General features: G+C 44.7%; 1 protein-coding gene across 1 annotated transcript in view; it reads left to right on the top strand.

The window, feature by feature from the left end:
- dcc (DCC netrin 1 receptor) overlaps positions 1-22,500 on the top strand; it is a 681,343-nt gene that overhangs the window by 579,417 nt on the left and 79,426 nt on the right. Inside the window, exon 23 of the mRNA XM_052458625.1 lies at positions 6,346-6,411. Within this exon, the coding sequence (XP_052314585.1) occupies positions 6,346-6,411 (66 nt within the window). The remainder of the gene's footprint in view (positions 1-6,345; positions 6,412-22,500) is intronic.

The raw sequence follows: 22,500 nt of genomic DNA, 5'->3' as shown, positions 1-22,500 counted from the left end.
GTCTCCTTTCATACCTCCTCTGTCTCCTATCATACCACCTCTGTCTCCTATCAAAATACCTCCTCTGTCTCCTATCATACCTCCTCTGTCTCCTATCAAACCTCCTCTGTCTCCTTTCATACCTCCTCTGTCTCCTATCATACCTCCTCTGTCTCCTATCATACCTCCTCTGTCTCCTATCATACCTCCTCTGTCTCCTTTCATACCTCCTCTGTCTCCTTTCATACCTCCTCTGTCTCCTTTCATACCTCCTCTGTCTCCTATCATACCTCCTCTGTCTCCTATCATACCTCCTCTGTCTCCTTTCATACCTCCTCTGTCTCCTTTCATACCTCCTCTGTCTCCTATCATACCTCCTCTGTCTCCTATCATACCTCCTCTGTCTCCTATCATACCTCCTCTGTCTCCTTTCATACCTCCTCTGTCTCCTATCATACCTCCTCTGTCTCCTATCATGCCTCCTCTGTCTCCTATCATACCTCCCCTGTCCTCTATCATACCTCCTCTGTCTCCTATCATACCACCTCTGTCTCCTATCATACCTCCTCTGTCTCCTATCATACCTCCTCTGTCTCCTATCATACCTCCTCTGTCTCCTATCATACCTCCCCTGTCTCTATCATACCTCCCCTGTCTCCTATCATACCTCCTCTGTCTCCTTTCATACCTCCTCTGTCTCCTTTCATACCTCCTCTGTCTCCTATTCATACCTCCTCTGTCTCCTATCATACCTCCTCTGTCTCCATTCATACCTCCTCTGTCTCCTATCATACCTCCTCTGTCTCCATTCATACCTCCTCTGTCTCCTATCATACCTCCTCTGTCTCCTTTCATACCTCCTCTGTCTCCTATCATACCTCCTCTGTCTCCTATCATACCTCCTCTGTCTCCTTTCATACCTCCTCTGTCTCCTTTCATACCTCCTCTGTCTCCTATCATACCTCCTCTGTCTCCTTTCATACCTCCTCTGTCTCCTTTCATACCTCCTCTGTCTCCTATCATACCTCCTCTGTCTCCTTTCATACCTCCTCTGTCTCCTATCATACCTCCTCTGTCTCCTTTCATACCTCCTCTGTCTCCTTTCATACCTCCTCTGTCCTCTATCATACCTCCTCTGTCTCCTTTCATACCTCCTCTGTCTCCTTTCATACCTCCTCTGTCTCTATCATGCCTCCTCTGTCTCCTATCATACCTCCTCTGTCTCCTATCATACCTCCTCTGTCTCCTTTCATACCTCCTCTGTCTCCTATCATACCTCCTCTGTCTCCTTTCATACCTCCTCTGTCTCCTATCATACCTCCTCTGTCTCCTTTCATACCTCCTCTGTCTCCTTTCATACCTCCTCTGTCTCCTTTCATACCTCCTCTGTCTCCTTTCATACCTCCTCTGTCTCCTTTCATACCTCCTCTGTCTCTCTATCATACCTCCTCTGTCTCCATTCATATCTCCTCTGTCTCCTTTCATACCTCCTCTGTCTCCTATCATACCTCCTCTGTCTCCTATCATACCTCCTCTGTCTCCTTTCATACCTCCTCTGTCTCCTTTCATACTTCCCTGTCCTCTATAATACCTCCTCTGTCTCCTTTCATACCTCCTCTGTCTCCTATCATACCTCCTCTGTCTCTATCATACCTCTCCTGTCTCCTATCATACCTCCTCTGTCTCCTTTCATACCTCCTCTGTCTCCTTTCATACCTCCTCTGTCTCCTATCATACCTCCTCTGTCTCCTATCATACCTCCTCTGTCTCCTTTCATACCTCCTCTGTCTCCTTTCATACCTCCTCTGTCTCCTATCATACCTCCTCTGTCTCCTTTCATACCTCCTCTGACTCCTATCATACCTCCCTTGTCCTCTATCACACCTCCTCTGTCCCCTATCATACCTCCTCTGTCCCCTATCACACCTCCTCTGTCCTCAATCATACCTCTTTTCTCAGTGGCTGGCCCCAGCTTATAGCACATCTGCCTGTTGTAACATACTTACTCTCTACTGAAGTGGATGTTAGAAATGGGTTGATGGGGGACAACAGGACATACATATATCAGTGAGATAATTAGTCACTTTCTAGTCCCTGTTCTAGAATGTTTTGTAGTCCCTGTTCCAGAATGTATTCATCCTAGTCCCTGTTCTAGAATATCTATCTTCCAGTCCCTGTTCTAGAATGTCTTCCAGTCCCTGTTCTAGAATGTGCACTAGTCCCTATTCTAGCATGTCTTCTAGTCCCTGTTCTAGAATGCCTTCCAGTCCCTGTTCTAGAATGTGCACTAGTCTCCATTCTAGAATGTATTCTATGCCCTGTTCTAGAATGTCTTCCAGTCCCTGTTGTAGAATGTCTTCTAGTCCCTGTTCTTAAATGTATTCCAGTCCCTGTTCTAGAATGTGCTCTAGTCCCTGCTCAATAATTTGTTTTAGTCCCTGTGCTGGAATGTCTAGCCCCTGTTTTAGGATGTCTTCTAGTCCCTGTTTTAGTCCCTGTTCTGGAATGTCTAGTCCCTGTTCTAGAATGTCTTCTAGTCCCCGTTTTAGAATATCTTCTAGTCCCTGTTCTGGAATGTCTAGTCCCTGTTCTAGAATGTCTTCTAGTCCCCGTTCTAGAATATCTTCTAGTCCCTGTTCTAGGATGTATTCTAGTCCCTGTTGTTCTTGTCCCTGTTCTAGGATGTCTTCTAGTCCCTGTTCTAGAATATATTCTAGTCCCTGTTCAATGATGTCTTCTAGTCCCTGTTCTAAAATGTGTTTTAGTCCTTGTTCTAGAATGTCTTCTAGTCCCTGTTCCTGAATGTCTTCCAGTCCCTGATCTAGGATGTCTTCTAGTCCCTGTTCTGGAATGTGTTTTAGTCCATGTTCTAGAATGTCTTCTAGTCCCTGTTCTAGAATGTCTTCTAGTCCCTGTTCTGGAATGTGTTTTAGTCCATGTTCTAGAATGTCTTCTAGTCCTTGTTCTAGAATGTCTTCTAGTCCCTGGTCTAGAATATCTTCTAGTCCCTGTTCTAGAATGTATTCTAGTCCCTGTTCTGGAATGTCTTCTAGTCCCTGTTCTGGAATGTCTACTCCCTGTCCTAGTCCCTGTTCTAGAATATCTTCTAGTCCCTGTTCTAGAATGTCTTCTAGTCCCTGTTCTTGTCCCTGTTCTATAATATATTCTAGTCCCTGTTCTATAATATCTTATAGTCCCTGTTCTAGAATATCTTCTAGTCCCTGTTCTAGTCCCTGTTCTATAATATCTTCTAGTCCCTGTTCTATAATATCTTATAGTCCCTGTTCTAGAATATCTTCTAGTCCCTGTTCTAGAATATCTTCTAGTCCCTGTTCTAGAATGTCTTCTAGTCCCTGTTCTAGAATGTCTTCTAGTCCCTGTTCTGGAATGTCTTCTAGTGCCTGTTCTGGAATGTCTACTCCCTGTCCTAGTCCCTGTTCTAGAATGTCTTCTAGTGCCTGTTCTGGAATGTTTTCGAGTCCCTGTTCTAGAATGTCTTCTAGTCCCTGTTCTGGAATGTCTTCTAGTCCCTGTTCTAGACTGTGTTTTGAAGTACAGTCTGTCTCATAGTCTCATAGTTTAGTTTAGTTGGTTAAGGCAAAGTCTCTTCCTCTTGTCTTTTAATGGTCGGTTTTGCATTAGGAGTCTTTGTTTTTTTCCAAAAATTGTAACAATCAAATCACTGATCATGAATTTGATTCATCAGTCATCATTGAAAAGAGATCTGTTTATTTCAGCGCTGGATATGAAATCTGTTTTGATGACAGGCGGCACAATTACAGCCTGAATATTTCATTGTTGTTCAAAACTCAGTTGTATCCCAGCCATGTGGCGTATGAAACTCTCGGCTCATTGTCTTCCTCTGCTATAACATTTACGAAAATAAATAAATAAATAATGAAACACCGCAGGTCCCAAACAACAGTCATAAACAGCCTACCAAATGACACCCTATTCCCTGCATAGGGCACTTATTTCCACCAGAACTCTGGTGAAACATAGAGCACTACGTAGAGAACAGGGTGGCATTGGAGACTCAACTGTAAGACCTGTCCCTGAAGCACAGCATCTGTGGAGGAGTCAATGTGGCCCCTGCCGGCCTTTCGCTGTCTCTATGATATATACACAGCCAGCAGGCATGTGAAGAAAGCCTGTTATTTTTCTTCTGCCTACCTACACTACAGACCACTACAGACCACTACAGACCACTACAATACACTACAATACACTGTAATAATACCTTACAGACTACTACGGACCACCACAGACCAATTACAGACCACTACAGGCAACTGCAATAGTACACTTTAGACCTCTACAGACCAATTACGGACCACTACAGACCAATTACAGACCACTACAGACCACTTCAAAACACTACAATGATCCACTACAGACCACTACAGACCAATTACAGACCACTACAGACCAATTACAGATCACCACAGTCCACTACATACCACGAAAAACAACTACAGAACAATTACAGACCACTGCAGACCACTACAGACCACTACACACCACTTCAAAACACTACAATGATCCACTACAGACCACTACAGACCAATTACAGACCACTACAGACCAATTACAGACCACCACAGTCCACTACATACCACGAAAAACAACTACAGAACAATTACAGACCACTGCAGACCAATTACAGACCACTGCAGATCAATTACGTACCACTTCAATGCACTACAACAGTCCACTACAGACCACTACACACCACTTCAAAACACTACAATGGTCCATTACAGAACACTACAGACCACTACAGTCCATTATAGTCCACTACAGACCACTACAGTCCATTACAGTCCACTACAGTCCACTACAGTCCACTACATACCACTACAGACCACTACAGTCCACTACAGTCCATTACAGTCCACTACATACCACTACAGTCCACTACAGTCCACTACAGACCACCACAGTCCACTACAGACCACTACAGTCTATTACAGTCTACTACAGACCACTACAGACCACTACAGTCCACTACAGCCCACTACAGTCCACTACAGTCCATTACAGTCTACTACAGACCACTGCAGACCACTACAGACTACTACAGACCACTACAGACCACTACAGTCCACTAGAGTCCACTACAGACCACTACAGTACATTACAGTCCACTACAGTCCACTACAGACCACTAAAGACCACTACAGTCCACTACAGACCACTACAGACCACTACAGTCCACTACAGTCCACTACAGACCACTACAGTCCATTACAGTCCACTACAGTCCACTACAGACCACTACAGTCTATTACAGTCTACTACAGACCACTACAGACCACTACAGTCCACTACAGCCCACGACAGTCCACTACAGTTCATTACAGACCACTACAGTCCACTACAGACCACTACAGTCCACTACAGTCCACTACAGACCACTACAGTCTATTACAGTCCACTACAGACCACTACAGTCCGCTACAGACCACTACAGACCATTACAGTCTATTACAGTCTACTACAGACCACTACAGTCCACTACAGACCACTACAGACCATTACAGTCCACTACAGACCATTACAGTCTACTACAGTTCATTACAGACCACTACAGACCACTACAGTCCACTACAGACCACTACAGACCATTACAGTCTATTACAGTCTACTACAGACCACTAAAGACCACTACAGTCCACTACAGACCACTACAGTCCGCTACATACCACTACAGCCCACTACAGTCCACTACAGACCACTACAGTCCACTACAGACCACTACAGTCCACTACATTCCACTACAGACCACTACAATAGTACATTTGGGGGGATATCTTTTTTTGCTAGATAATAATTGGATATTGGGAAGTCACTGGGGAGCTCTTTGTAGAATTTCTGCCAGAGAGACAGTGACAGACAGACAGACAGACAGACAGACAGACAGACAGACAGACAGACAGACAGAGAAACATAGAGACAGACAGAGAGTTTGGAGTAGCAGCCAGAGGCTCTTCACCTAAGAGGCTCAGTCACTCTCCATGGCTTTCGCAAGCTGCTTCCCTGTGTGTTTTGGTGCTGGGGGGGGCATTCAAGGCAAGCACAGAATTCTACTCTTCTCCTCTCAAACGCATGGTTTCCAATTGCCTATGATTGGTTGGCGATTAGGACTGTATAGATAGACCGACAACAGTACAGCCTGCTGCTCCGCACAGTACTGGCAGATGCCAGGATCTCCATTCAGACTCAAGATACAACGTGAAATGGGAAATACTGCGTTCCTAATAAAAATACGTAAAATAATAAAATACGTAACTCTTCCTTAGATTAGTTTGAACACTGTAACTGTAACGGCATTCTTCTCCATTCTCCCTTTTCTCTGTACTACAGGTCGCCATGGAGACGGAAGCTACTGGCCCTCTGACAACAACCTGATTGATAGGAGCAGTCTGAACGGTAAGCACCCCTCGACGACCCACAATGCATTGCTGCCGCACAGCCTTAATTGCTCCCTATTGTAGCGGTTCGTTTTTTTTTACGGCCATGTGACACGTCCAGAGTTATCTATACCAGACCATGTGACATGTCCAGAGTTATCTATACCAAACCATGTGACATGTCCAGAGTTATCTATACCAGACCATGTGACATGTCCAGAGTTATCTCTACCAGACCATGTGACACGTCCACAGTTATCTCTCCTAGACCATGTGACACGTCCACAGTTATCTCTACCAGACCATGTGACACGTCCAGAGTTATCTCTACCAGACCATGTGACACGTCCAGAGTTATCTCTACTAGACCATGTGACATGTCCAGAGTTATCTATACCAAACCATGTGACACGTCCAGAGTTATCTCTACCAGACCATGTGACACGTCCAGAGTTATCTCTACCAGACCATGTGACATGTCCAGAGTTATCTCTACCAGACCATGTGACACGTCCAGAGTTATCTCTACCAGACCATGTGACATGTCCAGAGTTCTATAGAGAGAGACTATGACAGGTCTATAGAGAGAGACTATGACAAGTCTACAGAGAGAGAGACCATAACAGGTCTACAGAGAGAGACTATGACAGGTCTACAGAGAGAGACCATGACAGGTCTACAGAGAGAGACTATGACAGGTCTACAGAGAGAGACTATGACAGGTCTACAGAGAGAGAGACCATGACAGGTCTACAGAGAGAGACCATGACAGGTCGACAGAGAGAGAGACCATGACAGGTCTACAGAGAGAGACTATGACAGGTCTACAGAGAGAGAGACCATGACAGGTCTACAGAGAGAGAGACTATGACAGGTCTACAGAGAGAGAGACCATGACAGGTCTACAGAGAGAGACCATGACAGGTCGACAGAGAGAGAGACCATGACAGGTCTACAGAGAGAGACCATGACAGGTCTACAGAGAGAGACCATGACAGGTCTATAGAGAGAGACCATGACAGGTCTACAGAGAGAGAGACCATAACAGGTCTACAGAGAGAGACTATGACAGGTCTATAGAGAGAGACCATGACAGGTCTACAGAGAGAAACCATGACAGGTCTACAGAGAGAGACCATGACAGGTCTACAGAGAGAGACTATGACAGGTCTATAGAGAGAGACTATGACAGGTCTAGTCTACAGAGAGAGACCATGACAGGTCGACAGAGAGAGAGACCATGACAGGTCTACAGAGAGAGACTATGACAGGTCTACAGAGAGAGAGACCATGACAGGTCTACAGAGAGAGACTATGACAGGTCTACAGAGAGAGACTATGACAGGTCTACAGAGAGAGAGAGACCATGACAGGTGTACAGAGAGAGACCATGACAGGTCGACAGAGAGAGAGACCATGACAGGTGTACAGAGAGAGACCATGACAGGTCGACAGAGAGAGAGACCATGACAGGTCTACAGAGAGAGACTATGACAGGTCTACAGAGAGAGAGACCATGACAGGTCTACAGAGAGAGGCTATGACAGGTCTACAGAGAGAGAGACCATGACAGGTCTACAGAGAGAGACCATGACAGGTCGACAGAGAGAGAGACCATGACAGGTCTACAGAGAGAGATTATGACAGGTCTACAGAGAGAGACTATGACAGGTCTATAGAGAGAGACCATGACAGGTCTACAGAGAGAGACCATGACAGGTCTACAGAGAGAGACCATGACAGGTCTATAGAGAGAGACCATGACAGGTCTACAGATAGAGAGAGACCATGACAGGTCTACAGAGAGAGACCATGACAGGTCTATAGAGAGAGAATATGACAGGTCTATAGAGAGAGACCATGACAGGTCTATAGAGAGAGAGACCATGACAGGTCTACAGAGAGAGACCATGACAGGTCTATAGAGAGAGATTATGACAGGTCTACAGAGAGAAATCATGACAGGTCTACAGAGAGAGACCATGACAGGTCTACAGAGAGAGAGACCATGACAGGTCTATAGAGAGAGAGAGACCATGACAGGTCTACAGAGAGAGACCATGACAGGTCCATAGAGAGAGAGACCATGACAGGTCTATAGAGAGATACCATGACAGGTCTATAGAGAGAGATTATGACAGGTCTACAGAGAGAGAGATTATGACAGGTCTACAGAGAGAGACCATGACAGGTTTATAGAGAGAGAGACCATGACAGGTCTAGTCTATAGAGAGAGACCATGACAGGTCTATAGAGAGAGACCATGACAGGTCTAGTCTATAGAGAGAGACCATGACAGGTCTACAGAGAGAGACCATGACAGGTCTACAGAGAGAGACTATGACAGGTCTATAGAGAGAGAATATGACAGGTCTATAGAGAGAGACCATGACAGGTCTATAGAGAGAGAGACCATGACAGGTCTACAGAGAGAGACCATGACAGGTCTATAGAGAGAGAGAGAGACCATGACAGGTCTATAGAGAGAGACCATGACAGGTCTATAGAGAGAGACCATGACAGGTCTACAGAGAGAGAGACCATGACAGGTCTACAGAGAGAGAGACCATGACAGGTCTATAGAGAGAGACCATGACAGGTCTTTAGAGAGAGACTATGACAGGTCTATAAAGAGAGACCATGACTGGTCTATAGAGAGAGACCATGACTGGTCTATAGAGAGAGAGACCATGACAGGTCTATAGAGAGAGACCATGACAGGTCTATAGAGAGAGACCATGACAGGTCTATAGAGAGAGACCATGACAGGTCTATAGAGAGCGAGACCATGACAGGTCTACAGAGAGAGAGACCATGACAGGTCTATAGAGAGAGACCATGACAGGTCTATAGAGAGAGATTATGACAGGTCTACAGAGAGATACCATGACAGGTCTATAGAGAGAGATTATGACAGGTCTATAGAGAGAGACTATGACAGGTCTATAGAGAGAGAGGCCATGACAGGTCTATAGAGAGAGACCATGACAGGTCTACAGAGAGAGAGGCCATGACAGGTCTATAGAGAGAGACTATGACAGGTCTATAGAGAGAGACCATGACTGGTCTATAGAGAGAGACCATGACAGGTCTATAGAGAGAGACCAACACAGGTCTATAGAGAGAGACCATGACAGGTCTATAGAGAGAGACCATGACAGGTCTACAGAGAGAGAGACCATGACAGGTCTACAGAGAGAGAGACCATGACAGGTCTATAGAGAGAGACCATAACAGGTCTATAGAGAGAGATTATGACAGGTCTACAGAGAGATACCATGACAGGTCTATAGAGAGAGACCATGACTGGTCTATAGAGAGAGACCATGACAGGTCTACAGAGAGAGAGGCCATGACAGGTCTATAGAGAGAGACCATGACAGGTCTAGTCTATAGAGAGAGACCATGACAGGTCTAGTCTACAGAGAGAGACTATGACAGGTCTCTGTTGATTCTTTAATATAATACCTTGGCTTTCGCCAATCACAGGGCTGTTGTGGAGTGGTTCTCGGAAGCTCAGTTGGTAGAGCAAGGCACTTCTAACGCCAGGGTAGTGGGTTCGATTCCCGTGCCCACCCATACGTATAGTGTATACTCGCATAGGTCACTTTTGGATGAATGCGTCTTCGTAATGGCAAATATTAGTCCAAATTTCTTCTCATTTGAGTCTCTCTCTCACCTCACAGCTGCGTCCCCCCACCAATGATGTTGCAGTTTTGTGGATTTAAAGCAGCATTCTACACTGTTATTACAGTTTAATGACATAGCAGGTCTGGGAACAGATGGTAATATTGGAAGTCTATAACAGGTCTGGGAACAGATGGTAATACAGGTTCATGGGAAGTCTATAGCAGGTCTGGGTACAGATGGTAATATAGGTTAATGTTAAGTCTATAGCAGGTCTGGGAACAGATGGTAATATAGGTTAAAGGTTAATGTGAAGGCTATAGCAGGTCTGGGAACAGATGGTAATATTGGAAGTCTATAACAGGTCTGGGAACAGATGGTAATATAGGTTAATGTTAAGTCTATAGCAGGTCTGGGAACAGATGGTAATATTGGAAGGATATAGCAGGTCTGGGAACAGATGGTAATATTGGAAGGCTATAGCAGGTCTGGGAACAGATGGTAATATAGGTTCATGGGAAGTCTATAGCAGGTCTGGGAACAGATGGTAATATTGGAAGTCTATAACAGGTCTGGGAACAGATGGTAATATAGGTTCATGGGAAGTCTATAGCAGGTCTGGGTACAGATGGTAATATAGGTTAATGTTAAGTCTATAGCAGGTCTGGGAACAGATGGTAATATAGGTTAAAGGTTAATGTGAAGGCTATAGCAGGTCTGGGAACAGATGGTAATATTGGAAGGCTATAGCAGGTCTGGGAACAGATGGTAATATAGGTTCATGGGAAGTCTGTAGCAGGTCTGGGGACTGTAGATTAGCTGATTTTACAGTAGGGAGCCGTTTCCAGGTCTGAGAACTATAGATTATCTGATTTTACAGTAGGTAGCCGTTTCCAGGTCTGAGAACTATAGATTAGCTGATTTTACAGTAGGGAGCCGTTTCCAGGTCTGAGAACTATAGACTAGCTGATTTTACAGTAGGTAGCCGTTTCCAGGTCTGAGAACTGTAGATTAGCTGATTTTACAGTAGGGAGCCGTTTCCAGGTCTGAGAACTGTAGATTAGCTGATTTTACAGTAGGTAGCCGTTTCCAGGTCCGAGAACTATAGATTAGCTGATTTTACAGTAGGTAGCCGTTTCCAGTTCTGAGAACTGTAGAGTAGCTGATTTTACAGTAGGTAGCCGTTTCCAGGTCTGAGAACTATAGATTAGCTGATTTTACAGTAGGTAGCCGTTTCCAGGTCTGAGAACTGTAGATTAGCTGATTTTACAGTAGGGAGCCGTTTCCAGGTCTGAGAACTGTAGATTAGCTGATTTTACAGTAGGTAGCCGTTTCCAGGTCTGAGAACTGTAGATTAGCTGATTTTACAGGAGGGGGCCGTTTCCAGGTCTGAGAACTGTAGATTAGCTGATTTTACAGTAGGTAGCCGTTTCCAGGTCTGAGAACTGTAGATTAGCTGATTTTACAGTAGGTAGCCGTTTCCAGGTCTGAGAACTGTAGATTAGCTGATTTTACAGTAGGGAGCCGTTTCCAGGTCTGAGAACTGTAGATTAGCTGATTTTACAGTAGGGAGCCGTTTCCAGGTCTGAGAACTGTAGATTAACTGATTTTACAGTAGGTAGCCGTTTCCAGGTCTGAGAACTGTAGATTAGCTGATTTTACAGTAGGGAGCCGTTTCCAGGTCTGAGAACTGTAGATTAGCTGATTTTACAGTAGGTAGCCGTTTCCATGTCTGAGAACTGTAGATTAGCTGATTTTACAGTAGGGAGCCGTTTCCAGGTCTGAGAACTGTAGATTAGCTGATTTTACAGTAGGGAGCCGTTTCCAGGTCTGAGAACTGTAGATTAGCTGATTTTACAGTAGGTAGCCGTTTCCAGGTCTGAGAACTGTAGATTAGCTGATTTTACAGTAGGTAGCCGTTTCCAGGTGTGAGAACTGTAGATTAGCTGATTTTACAGTAGGTAGCCGTTTCCAGGTCTGAGAACTGTAGATTAGCTGATTTTACAGTAGGTAGCCGTTTCCAGGTCTGAGAACTATAGATTAGCTGATTTTACAGTAGGTAGCCGTTTCCAGGTCTGAGAACTGTAGATTAGCTGATTTTACAGTAGGTAGCCGTTTCCAGGTCTGAGAACTATAGATTAGCTGATTTTACAGTAGGGAGCCGTTTCCAGGTCTGAGAACTGTAGATTAGCTGATTTTACAGTAGGTAGCCGTTTCCAGGTCTGAGAACTGTAGATTAGCTGATTTTACAGTAGGTAGCCGTTTCCAGGTCTGAGAACTATAGATTAGCTGATTTTACAGTAGGTAGCCGTTTCCAGGTCTGAGAACTGTAGATTAGCTGATTTTACAGTAGGTAGCCGTTTCCAGGTCTGAGAACTATAGATTAGCTGATTTTACAGTAGGGAGCCGTTTCTAGGTCTGAGAACTGTAGATTAGCTGATTTTACAGTAGGGAGCCGTTTCCAGGTCTGAGAACTGTAGATTAGCTGATTTTACAGTAGGTAGCCGTTTCCAGGTCTGAGAACTGTAGATTAGCTGATTTTACAGTAGGGAGCCGTTTCCAGGTCTGAGAACTGTAGATTAGCTGATTTTACAGTAGGTAGCCGTTTCCATGTCTGAGAACTGTAGATTAGCTGATTTTACAGTAGGGAGCCGTTTCCAGGTCTGAGAACTGTAGATTAGCTGATTTTACAGTAGGGAGCCGTTTCCAGGTCTGAGAACTGTAGATTAGCTGATTTTACAGTAGGTAGCCGTTTCCAGGTCTGAGAACTGTAGATTAGCTGATTTTACAGTAGGTAGCCGTTTCCAGGTGTGAGAACTGTAGATTAGCTGATTTTACAGTAGGTAGCCGTTTCCAGGTCTGAGAACTGTAGATTAGCTGATTTTACAGTAGGTAGCCGTTTCCAGGTCTGAGAACTATAGATTAGCTGATTTTACAGTAGGTAGCCGTTTCCAGGTCTGAGAACTGTAGATTAGCTGATTTTACAGTAGGTAGCCGTTTCCAGGTCTGAGAACTATAGATTAGCTGATTTTACAGTAGGGAGCCGTTTCCAGGTCTGAGAACTGTAGATTAGCTGATTTTACAGTAGGTAGCCGTTTCCAGGTCTGAGAACTGTAGATTAGCTGATTTTACAGTAGGTAGCCGTTTCCAGGTCTGAGAACTATAGATTAGCTGATTTTACAGTAGGTAGCCGTTTCCAGGTCTGAGAACTGTAGATTAGCTGATTTTACAGTAGGTAGCCGTTTCCAGGTCTGAGAACTATAGATTAGCTGATTTTACAGTAGGGAGCCGTTTCCAGGTCTGAGAACTGTAGATTAGCTGATTTTACAGTAGGGAGCCGTTTCCAGGTCTGAGAACTGTAGATTAGCTGATTTTACAGTAGGGAGCCGTTTCCCTTCAATTTCTTGCCAGACGAAGACTCTGTACACACGCACACGCACGCACACACACACACACACACACACACACACACACACACACACACACACACACACACACACACACACACACACACACACACACACACACACACACACACACACACACGCGCGCGCGCACACACTGCAATCTGTGGAGATGTCTCTGTGGGGAAATCTGTGTCTTAACTAAGGAGCACCAGATAATCACAGGCTGCAGGTTTATTAGCAGGAGAAAGGCTAGAGGGAGATGAGGAGAGGGAGAGAGGAGGGTGGAGGGAGATGAGGAGATGGAGAGAGGAAGGTGGAGGGAGATGAGGAGAGGGAGAGAGGAAGGTGGAGGGAGATGAGGAGAGGGAGAGAGGAAGGTGGAGGGAGATGAGGAGAGGGAGAGAGGAAGGTGGAGGGAGATGAGGAGAGGGAGAGAGGAAGGTGGAGGGAGATGAGGAGAGGGAGAGGAGGAGAGGGAGAGAGGAAGGTAGAGGGAGATGAGGAGAGGGAGAGAGGAAGGTGGAGGGAGATGAGGAGAGGGAGGGAGGAAGGTAGAGGGAGATGAGGAGAGGAAGGGAGGAAAGTAGAGGGAGAGGAGGAGAGGGAGAGAGGAAGGTAGAGGGAGATGAGGAGAGGGAGAGAGGAAGGTGGAGGGAGATGAGGAGAGGGAGGGAGGAAGGTAGAGGGAGATGAGGAGAGGGAGAGAGGAAGGTGGAGGGAGATGAGGGAGAGAGGAAGGTGGAGGGAGATGAGGAAGGTGGAGGGAGATGAGGAGAGGGAGAGAGGAAGGTGGAGGGAGATGAAGATAGCGAGGGAGGAAGGTGGAGGGAGATGAGGAGAGGGAGAGAGGAAGGTGGAGGGAGATGAGGAGAAGGAGAGAGGAAGGTGGAGGGAGATGAGGAGAGGGAGAGAGGAAGGTAGAGGGAGATGAGGAGAGGGAGGGAGGAAGGTGGAGGGAGATGAGGAGAGGAAGGTGGAGGGAGATGAGGAGAGGGAGAGAGGAAGGTGGAGGGAGATGATGAGAGGGAGAGAGGAAGGTGGAGGGAGATGATGAGAGGGAGGGAGGAAGGTGGAGGGAGATGAGGAGAGGAAGGTGGAGGGAGATGAGGAGAGGGAGAGAGGAAGGTGGAGGGAGATGAGGAGAGGGAGAGAGGAAGGTGGAGGGAGATGATGAGAGGGAGAGAGGAAGGTGGAGGGAGATGAAGAGAGGGAGAGAGGAAGGTGGAGGGAGATGAGGAGAGGAAGGTGGAGGGAGATGAGGAGAGGGAGAGAGGAAGGTGGAGGGAGATGAGGAGAGGAAGGTGGAGGGAGATGAGGAGAGGGAGAGAGGAGGGTGGAGGGAGATGATGAGAGGGAGAGAAGAAGGTGGAGGGAGATGAGGAGAGGGAGAGAGGAAGGTGAAGGGAGATGAGGAAGGTGGAGGGAGATGAGGAGAGGGAGCGAGGAAGGTGGAGGGAGATGAGGAGAGGGAGAGAGGAAGGTGGAGGGAGATGAGGAGAGGAAGGTGGAGGGAGATGAGGAGAGGGAGGGAGGATGGTGGAGGGAGATGAGGAGAGGGAGAGAGGAAGGTGGAGGGAGATGAGGAGAGGGAGGGAGGAAGGTAGAGGGAGATGAGGAGAGCGAGGGAGGAAGGTAGAGGGAGAGGAGGAGTGGGAGAGAGGAAGGTAGAGGGAGATGAGGAGAGGGAGAGAGGAAGGTGGAGGGAGATGAGGAGAGGGAGGGAGGAAGGTAGAGGGAGATGAGGAGAGGGAGAGAGGAAGGTGGAGGGAGATGAGGGAGAGAGGAAGGTGGAGGGAGATGAGGAAGGTGGAGGGAGATGAGGAGAGGGAGAGAGGAAGGTGGAGGGAGATGAAGATAGCGAGGGAGGAAGGTGGAGGGAGATGAGGAGAGGGAGAGAGGAAGGTGGAGGGAGATGAGGAGAGGGAAGGAGAATGGTGGAGGGGATGAGGAGAGGGAGGGAGGAGGGTGGAGCGAGATACCATAACCCTATACAACACCACTATACTACACCACACCACTATAGTACACCACCACCACCCTACACCACACCACTATACTACACCACATAATTATACTACACCACACCACTATGCTACACCACCACCACCACCATACACCACACCACTATACTACACCACACCACTATACTACACCACATCACTATACTACACCACACCACACCACTATACTACACTACATCACAATACTACACCACCCGACTATACTACACCACTATACTACACCATACCACTATACTACACTACACCACTATACTACACCACACCACTATACTACACCACACCACTATACTACACCACTATACTATACTACACTACATCACAATACTACACCGCGCCACTATACTACACCACACCACTATACTACACCACATCACTATACTACACCACACCACTATACTACACTACATCACAATACTACACCACACCACACCACTATACTACACCACATCACTATACTACACTACATCACACCACCCTACACCACCACCACCCTACACCACACCACTATACTACACCACATCACTATACCACACCACACCACTATACTACACCACATCACTATACTACACCACATCACTATACCACACCACACCACACCACTATACTACACCACCACCACTATACTACACCACCACCACTATACTACACCACACCACTATGCTACAACACATCACTATACTACACCACATCACTATACTACACCACTATACTACACCACACCACTATACTACACCACACCACTATACTACACCACATCACTATACTACATGACTATTCTACACCACATAACTATACTACACCACACCACTATACTACACCACACCACTATACTACACTACATCACAATACTACACCACATGACTATACTACACCACATCACTATACCACACCACACCACACCACTATACTACACCACCACCACTATACTACACCACCACCACTATACTACACCACACCACTATGCTACAACACATCACTATACTACACCACATCACTATACTACACCACTATACTACACCACACCACTATACTACACCACACCACTATACTACACCACATCACTATACTACATGACTATTCTACACCACATAACTATACTACACCACACCACTATACTACACCACACCACTATACTACACTACATCACAATACTACACCACATGACTATACTACACCACATCACTAAACTACACCACACCACTATACTACACTACACCACTATACTACACCACATCACTATACTACACCACCACCACCCTACACCACACCACTATACTACACCACACCACTATGCTACACCACCACCACCACCCTACACCACACCACTATACTACACCACACCACTATACTACACTACATCACAATACTACACCACACGACTATACTACACCACTAAACTATACCACACCACTATACTACACTACATCACAATACTACACCACACGACTATACTACACCACACCACTATGCTACACCACCACCACCACCCTAGACCATACCACTATACTACACCACACCACTATGCTACACCACCACCACCACCCTACACCACACCACTATACTACACCACACCACTATGCTACACCACCACCACCACCATACACCACACCACTATACTACACCACACCACTATACTACACCACATCACTATACTACACCACACCACTATACTACACTACATCACAATACTACACCACCCGACTATACTACACCACTATACTACACCATACCACTATACTACACTACACCACTATACTACACCACATCACTATACTACACCACCACATTACCACCAACACACGCTGTAATCTGGTTGTTGGCAGAACATCTCCTAGATCCGTCGCGACTCGCTGGAATGACAGCGTGCTCACTGACCCGCCGCAATGCCTGCTGGGATGAATTAGGAAGTAGCCGTGTGGCTTCTGTCTGTTCTTCTGATTGGAGCAGATGGTCGAGCCATCCGGCCCGTGGCCTTCCAGCGTGGTAGAGGTCAGAGTTCACTGACGGAGCACAGACCTCCGTGTAATATCTTTGTTCTCCAGGGACATGAGCAGCGAGCAGCGTGAGAATGGTACCCTATTGCTTTGGAGCATCCAGTCTGCGCATACAGTATACTGTCAAATAGGGTGCCATTTTGGTGACAGAGCCACGCACTTCCAACTGTGCCGTAGGTGTGTGCAGTAAGTGTGCCAGCTGGATGTCAAGGATAGTGACCCCTGAGTGACGGGCTGAGAGCCAGGATTGGTCAGGTGTTGTGGGACAGAGAGTCATATTATTAGTCTGTCTGTGTTCTCTTTGTTTCTACTAAACATTCTTAGAATGTCCTCGGATGTTCTAGAAGGTATACATGTCCTCGGATGTTCTAGAAGGTATAAATGTCCTCAGATGTTCTAGAAGGTATAAATGTTCATAGTTGTTCTAGAAGGTATACATGTCCTGAGATGTTCTAGAAGGTATACATGTCCTGAGATGTTCTAGAAGGTATAAATGTTCATAGATGTTCTAGAAGGTATACATGTCCTGAGATGTTCTAGAAGGTATAAATGTTCATAGATGTTCTAGAAGGTATACATGTCCTCGGATGTTCTAGAAGGTGTAAATGTCCTGAGATGTTCGAGAAGGTATACATGTCCTCAGATGTTCTTGAAGGTATAAATGTTCATAGATGTTCTAGAAGGTATACATGTCCTGAGATGTTCTAGAAGGTATACATGTCCTCAGATGTTCTTGAAGGTATAAATGTTCATAGATGTTCTAGAAGGTATAAATGTTCATAGATGTTCTAGAAGGTATACATGTCCTGAGATGTTCTAGAAGGTATACATGTCCTCAGATGTTCTAGAAGGTATAAATGTTCAGAAGGTATACATGTCCTGAGATGTTCTAGAAGGTATACATGTCCTCAGATGTTCTAGAAGGTATAAATGTTCATAGATGTTCTAGAAGGTATACATGTTCATAGATGTGCTAGAAGGTATAAATGTTCATAGATGTTCTAGAAGGTATACATGTTCATAGATGTTCTAGAAGGTATAAATGTCCTGAGATGTTCTAGAAGGTATAAATGTCCTCAGATGTTCTAGAAAGTATACATGTCCTGAGATGTTCTAGAAGGTATAAATGTCCTCAGATGTTCTAGAAGGTATAAATGTCCTCAGATGTTCTAGAACAGGGGTGTCAAAGTCAAATGGACGGAGGGCCAAATAAAAATTTAGCTACAAGCCGTTGAAAAATGTTTAAATACGCATATAGTCTAGTGAACCTAATTGAACCTACTGAAAACCTAACAAATATATTCCAATATGATCAGATAAATAAAGCAATATTTTCTTATGGCTCTGTCAGTAATCTTTAATTTTCAACAGACACAAAAGACAAATTTCCTATATAAAAATCCCCATAACATGAACATTAAATGAAAGAAACCATTCAAGGCACCATCAGTAGCCTATATTTTCTATTTTAGCAAAAGTGGGCTAAATTTACTTCAAAGAAAAAAACAATAATAGCAATTTTCTATCATCCACTCAACTGAAATATTTTTAAAATATAATTGGATTGAAATACAATAAAATAAAGTCAAAAATCTATTAATCAAAAACAACACGTTGTTTAAGGAGAAGTAACATGCAGTGAAAACAAATATTAAACTTTAACTTTTAAACTTGAACTGAGTAAAAACTCTAAATATGTGATTGCACAGTAATGTTCACTTGTTTGAGGTTGAGGGTGATACTATCTTTCCAATCAATGTTCATGAGGAAATCCTCAGAATTGAGTGGAGGTGTTCAGTAAGTCGACTTCTGTGTGATGTTTTGTTCAAGTTCATCAAAGAAAACAGTTGTTCACACAGGTATGTGCTGCCAAACATAGACAACGTTTGAGCAGCCTGGATGCGCAGCTGGGGCATTGTGTCGGGAGGAAACGGGCGAACTCCGCAGCACCCACTGCCGCATATTTTGCCTCAGTGCATCATTGCATTGTCAATCAACTCCATTTGGAGGTTTGGTGAGTGAGCTTTCCACGTCAGCAAATGGGTTCCGAGCAGTTCAACCTGCTTTTTGTGCTTCAAGTCAGCAAATCAGGCGTATAGCTGCAAGCATGCCAACTGTGCGCTCGAACGACTGGTTTCTCTTTCATGGTCTGGCAGCTGGGAAAGTGTCAAATAACAGAGTGTTTGGTTTTAAATGCCTTCACTGTACTGTACATATCAGAGATGACACGATCCCGACCCTGGCTGCAAGTTCATTGCATTCAGATGTAATGTCACACAGAAAAGCCATTTCACACAGAAACATTTCGTCTCGTTGTGTTGTGTCTTTCCCTTTGCTGTCCAAGAACAGACAAATCTCCTCACTCGAAACATCTTTGAAGCACCTTTCCCTGGCTGTTCTCTGTGTGATAAGGCAAATCACATGCTCCGTTTCTAACTCCGTCAGAAATGTTGAACTGGAAGTGTTCAAACCTTTGGCTCTGATAAAGTTAACTGTGCGCGTGATGATGCTCATTACATGCTCCATTTTCAGATGTTCTGGTGTATGATACAATGATAAGCTGTCAGCTCATGTCGCGTTTTCCTCTTGCATCTTTTCCCGTATCTTCGCCATGCTCCTGTGTCCACAGAAGGTGCTCCGTCGGTTGTCAAACCCACGATTTTCCCAAGGCAGCTATCTCATTTACACATCTTGACACCTCTTCTACAAATCATGCCCCGTAAATGTTCATAGGACGTAAAGCCAAAAACTCCTCTGTCACGAAGGTGGATCCACTCCTCGGATGAAAATGTGGGCAATGTCAGAAATGTCGGTGCTCTCATCCACAGCCAAGGAATATGCAATGAAATCTTTTCCCTTTTTCACAAGCTGTTCTTTTAGATTGATGGACAACTGGTCTACTCTCTAGGCAATGGTGTTTCTGCAGACTCACATTTAAAAAGAGTTGCCTTTTTCTGGGCAAACTTCGTCACAAACTTTAATCATGCAGTTTTTGAAGGTAAAATGTTCATGCCAAAATAAAATGTTGATGTGTTGTGATTTGGCTTTTGAACAGAGCCTGTCGAGATTTGAGGCCTCGTTCCTCTGCCTTTTGTAGCCTTTGTTCCATGTCCATATTCTTGTTTTTGTCAGATGTTCTAGAAGGTATAAATGTTTCAGTAGATGTTCCAGAAGACAGGTTTTCCAGGTAGATGTGAACAAAAGGTTTGAAATGTTCTCAGTGTCCACCTTCCGTTTGCCATTCTTGATGGGTATCTGAAAGGTAATTTTACTGATGTGACAACTCTGTGCCAGAAGGTATAAATGCTCCTCACCGTTGATTGTTGTAGTATTGGTGCGTATAAATGTCCTCAGATGTTCTAGAAGGTATAATATGTTCAAGATCATCCCAGGGGCCTAAAAACCTTCTCGATGGGCCGGATGTGGCCCGCGTCCTTGAGACATATGTGTTCTAGAAGGTATAAATGTCCTGAGATGTTCTAGAAGGTATAAATGTCCTCAGATGTTCTAGAAGGTATAAATGTCCTCGGATGTTCTAGAAGGTATACATGTCCTCAGACGTTCTAGAAGGTATAAATGTTCATAGATGTTCTAGAAGGTATACATGTCCTCAGATGTTCTTGAAGGTATAAATGTTCATAGATGTTCTAGAAGGTATAAATGTCCTGAGATGTTCTAGAAGGTATACATGTCCTCAGATGTTCTAGAAGGTATAAATGTTCATAGATGTTCTAGAAGGTATAAATGTCCTGCGATGTTCTAGAAGGTATAAATGTCCTCAGATGTTCTAGAAGGTATAAATGTCCTCGGATGTTCTAGAAGGTATACATGTCCTCAGACGTTCTAGAAGGTATAAATGTTCATAGATGTTCTAGAAGGTATAAATGTCCTGAGATGTTCGAGAAGGTATACATGTCCTCAGATGTTCTAGAAGGTATAAATGTTCATAGATGTTCTAGAAGGTATACATGTCCTGAGATGTTCTAGAAGGTATACATGTCCTCAGATGTTCTAGAAGGTATAAATGTTCATAGATGTTCTAGAAGGTAAAAATGTCCTGAGATGTTCTAGAAGGTATACATGTCCTCAGATGTTCTAGAAGGTATGAATGTTCATAGATGTTCTAGAAGGTATACATGTTCATAGATGTGCTAGAAGGTATAAATGTTCATAGATGTTCTAGAAGGTATACATGTTCATAGATGTTCTAGAAGGTATAAATGTCCTGAGATGTTCTAGAAGGTATAAATGTCCTCAGATGTTCTGGAAGGTATAAATGTCCTGAGATGTTCTAGAAGGTATACATGTTCATAGATGTGCTAGAAGGTATACATGTTCATAGATGTTCTAGAAGGTATACATGTTCATAGATGTTCTAGAAGGTATAAATGTCCTGAGATGTTCTAGAAGGTATAAATGTCCTCAGATGTTCTAGAAGGTATACATGTCCTCAGATGTTCTAGAAGGTATACATGTTCATAGATGTGCTAGAAGGTATACATGTTCATAGATGTTCTAGAAGCTATAAATGTCCTCGAATGTTCTAGAAGGTATAAATGTCCTCAGATGTTCTAGAAGGTATAAATGTCCTCGGATGTTCTAGAAGGTATACATGTTCATAGATGTTCAAGAAGGTATAAATGTTCATAGATGTTCTAGAAGGTATAAATGTTCATAGATGTTCAAGAAGGTATAAATGTCCTGAGATGTTCTAGAAGGTATAAATGTCCTCGGATGTTCTAGAAGGTATAAATGTCCTCGGATGTTCTAGAAGGTATACATGTTCATAGATGTTCTACTAAAATGTTGTTAGAGAGTTTTGATCCTGACTGAGGTCAGAACACTTGATGGATAGTCACGGAGGACAACGACACTAAGCACACAGCCAAGACAACGCAGGAGTGGCTCCGGGACAAGTCTCTGAATGTCCTTAAGTGACCCAGTCAGATCCCGGACTTGAACCCGAACTAACATCTCTGGAGACCTGAAAATAGCTGTGCAGAGACGCTCCCCATCCAACCGGACAGAGCTTGAGAGAGGATCTGCAGAGAAGAATGGG

This window comes from Oncorhynchus keta, chromosome 12, assembly GCF_023373465.1.
Source record: "Oncorhynchus keta strain PuntledgeMale-10-30-2019 chromosome 12, Oket_V2, whole genome shotgun sequence".
NCBI lineage: Eukaryota > Metazoa > Chordata > Actinopteri > Salmoniformes > Salmonidae > Oncorhynchus > Oncorhynchus keta.
This window is presented reverse-complemented; position numbering and strand designations above follow the sequence as displayed.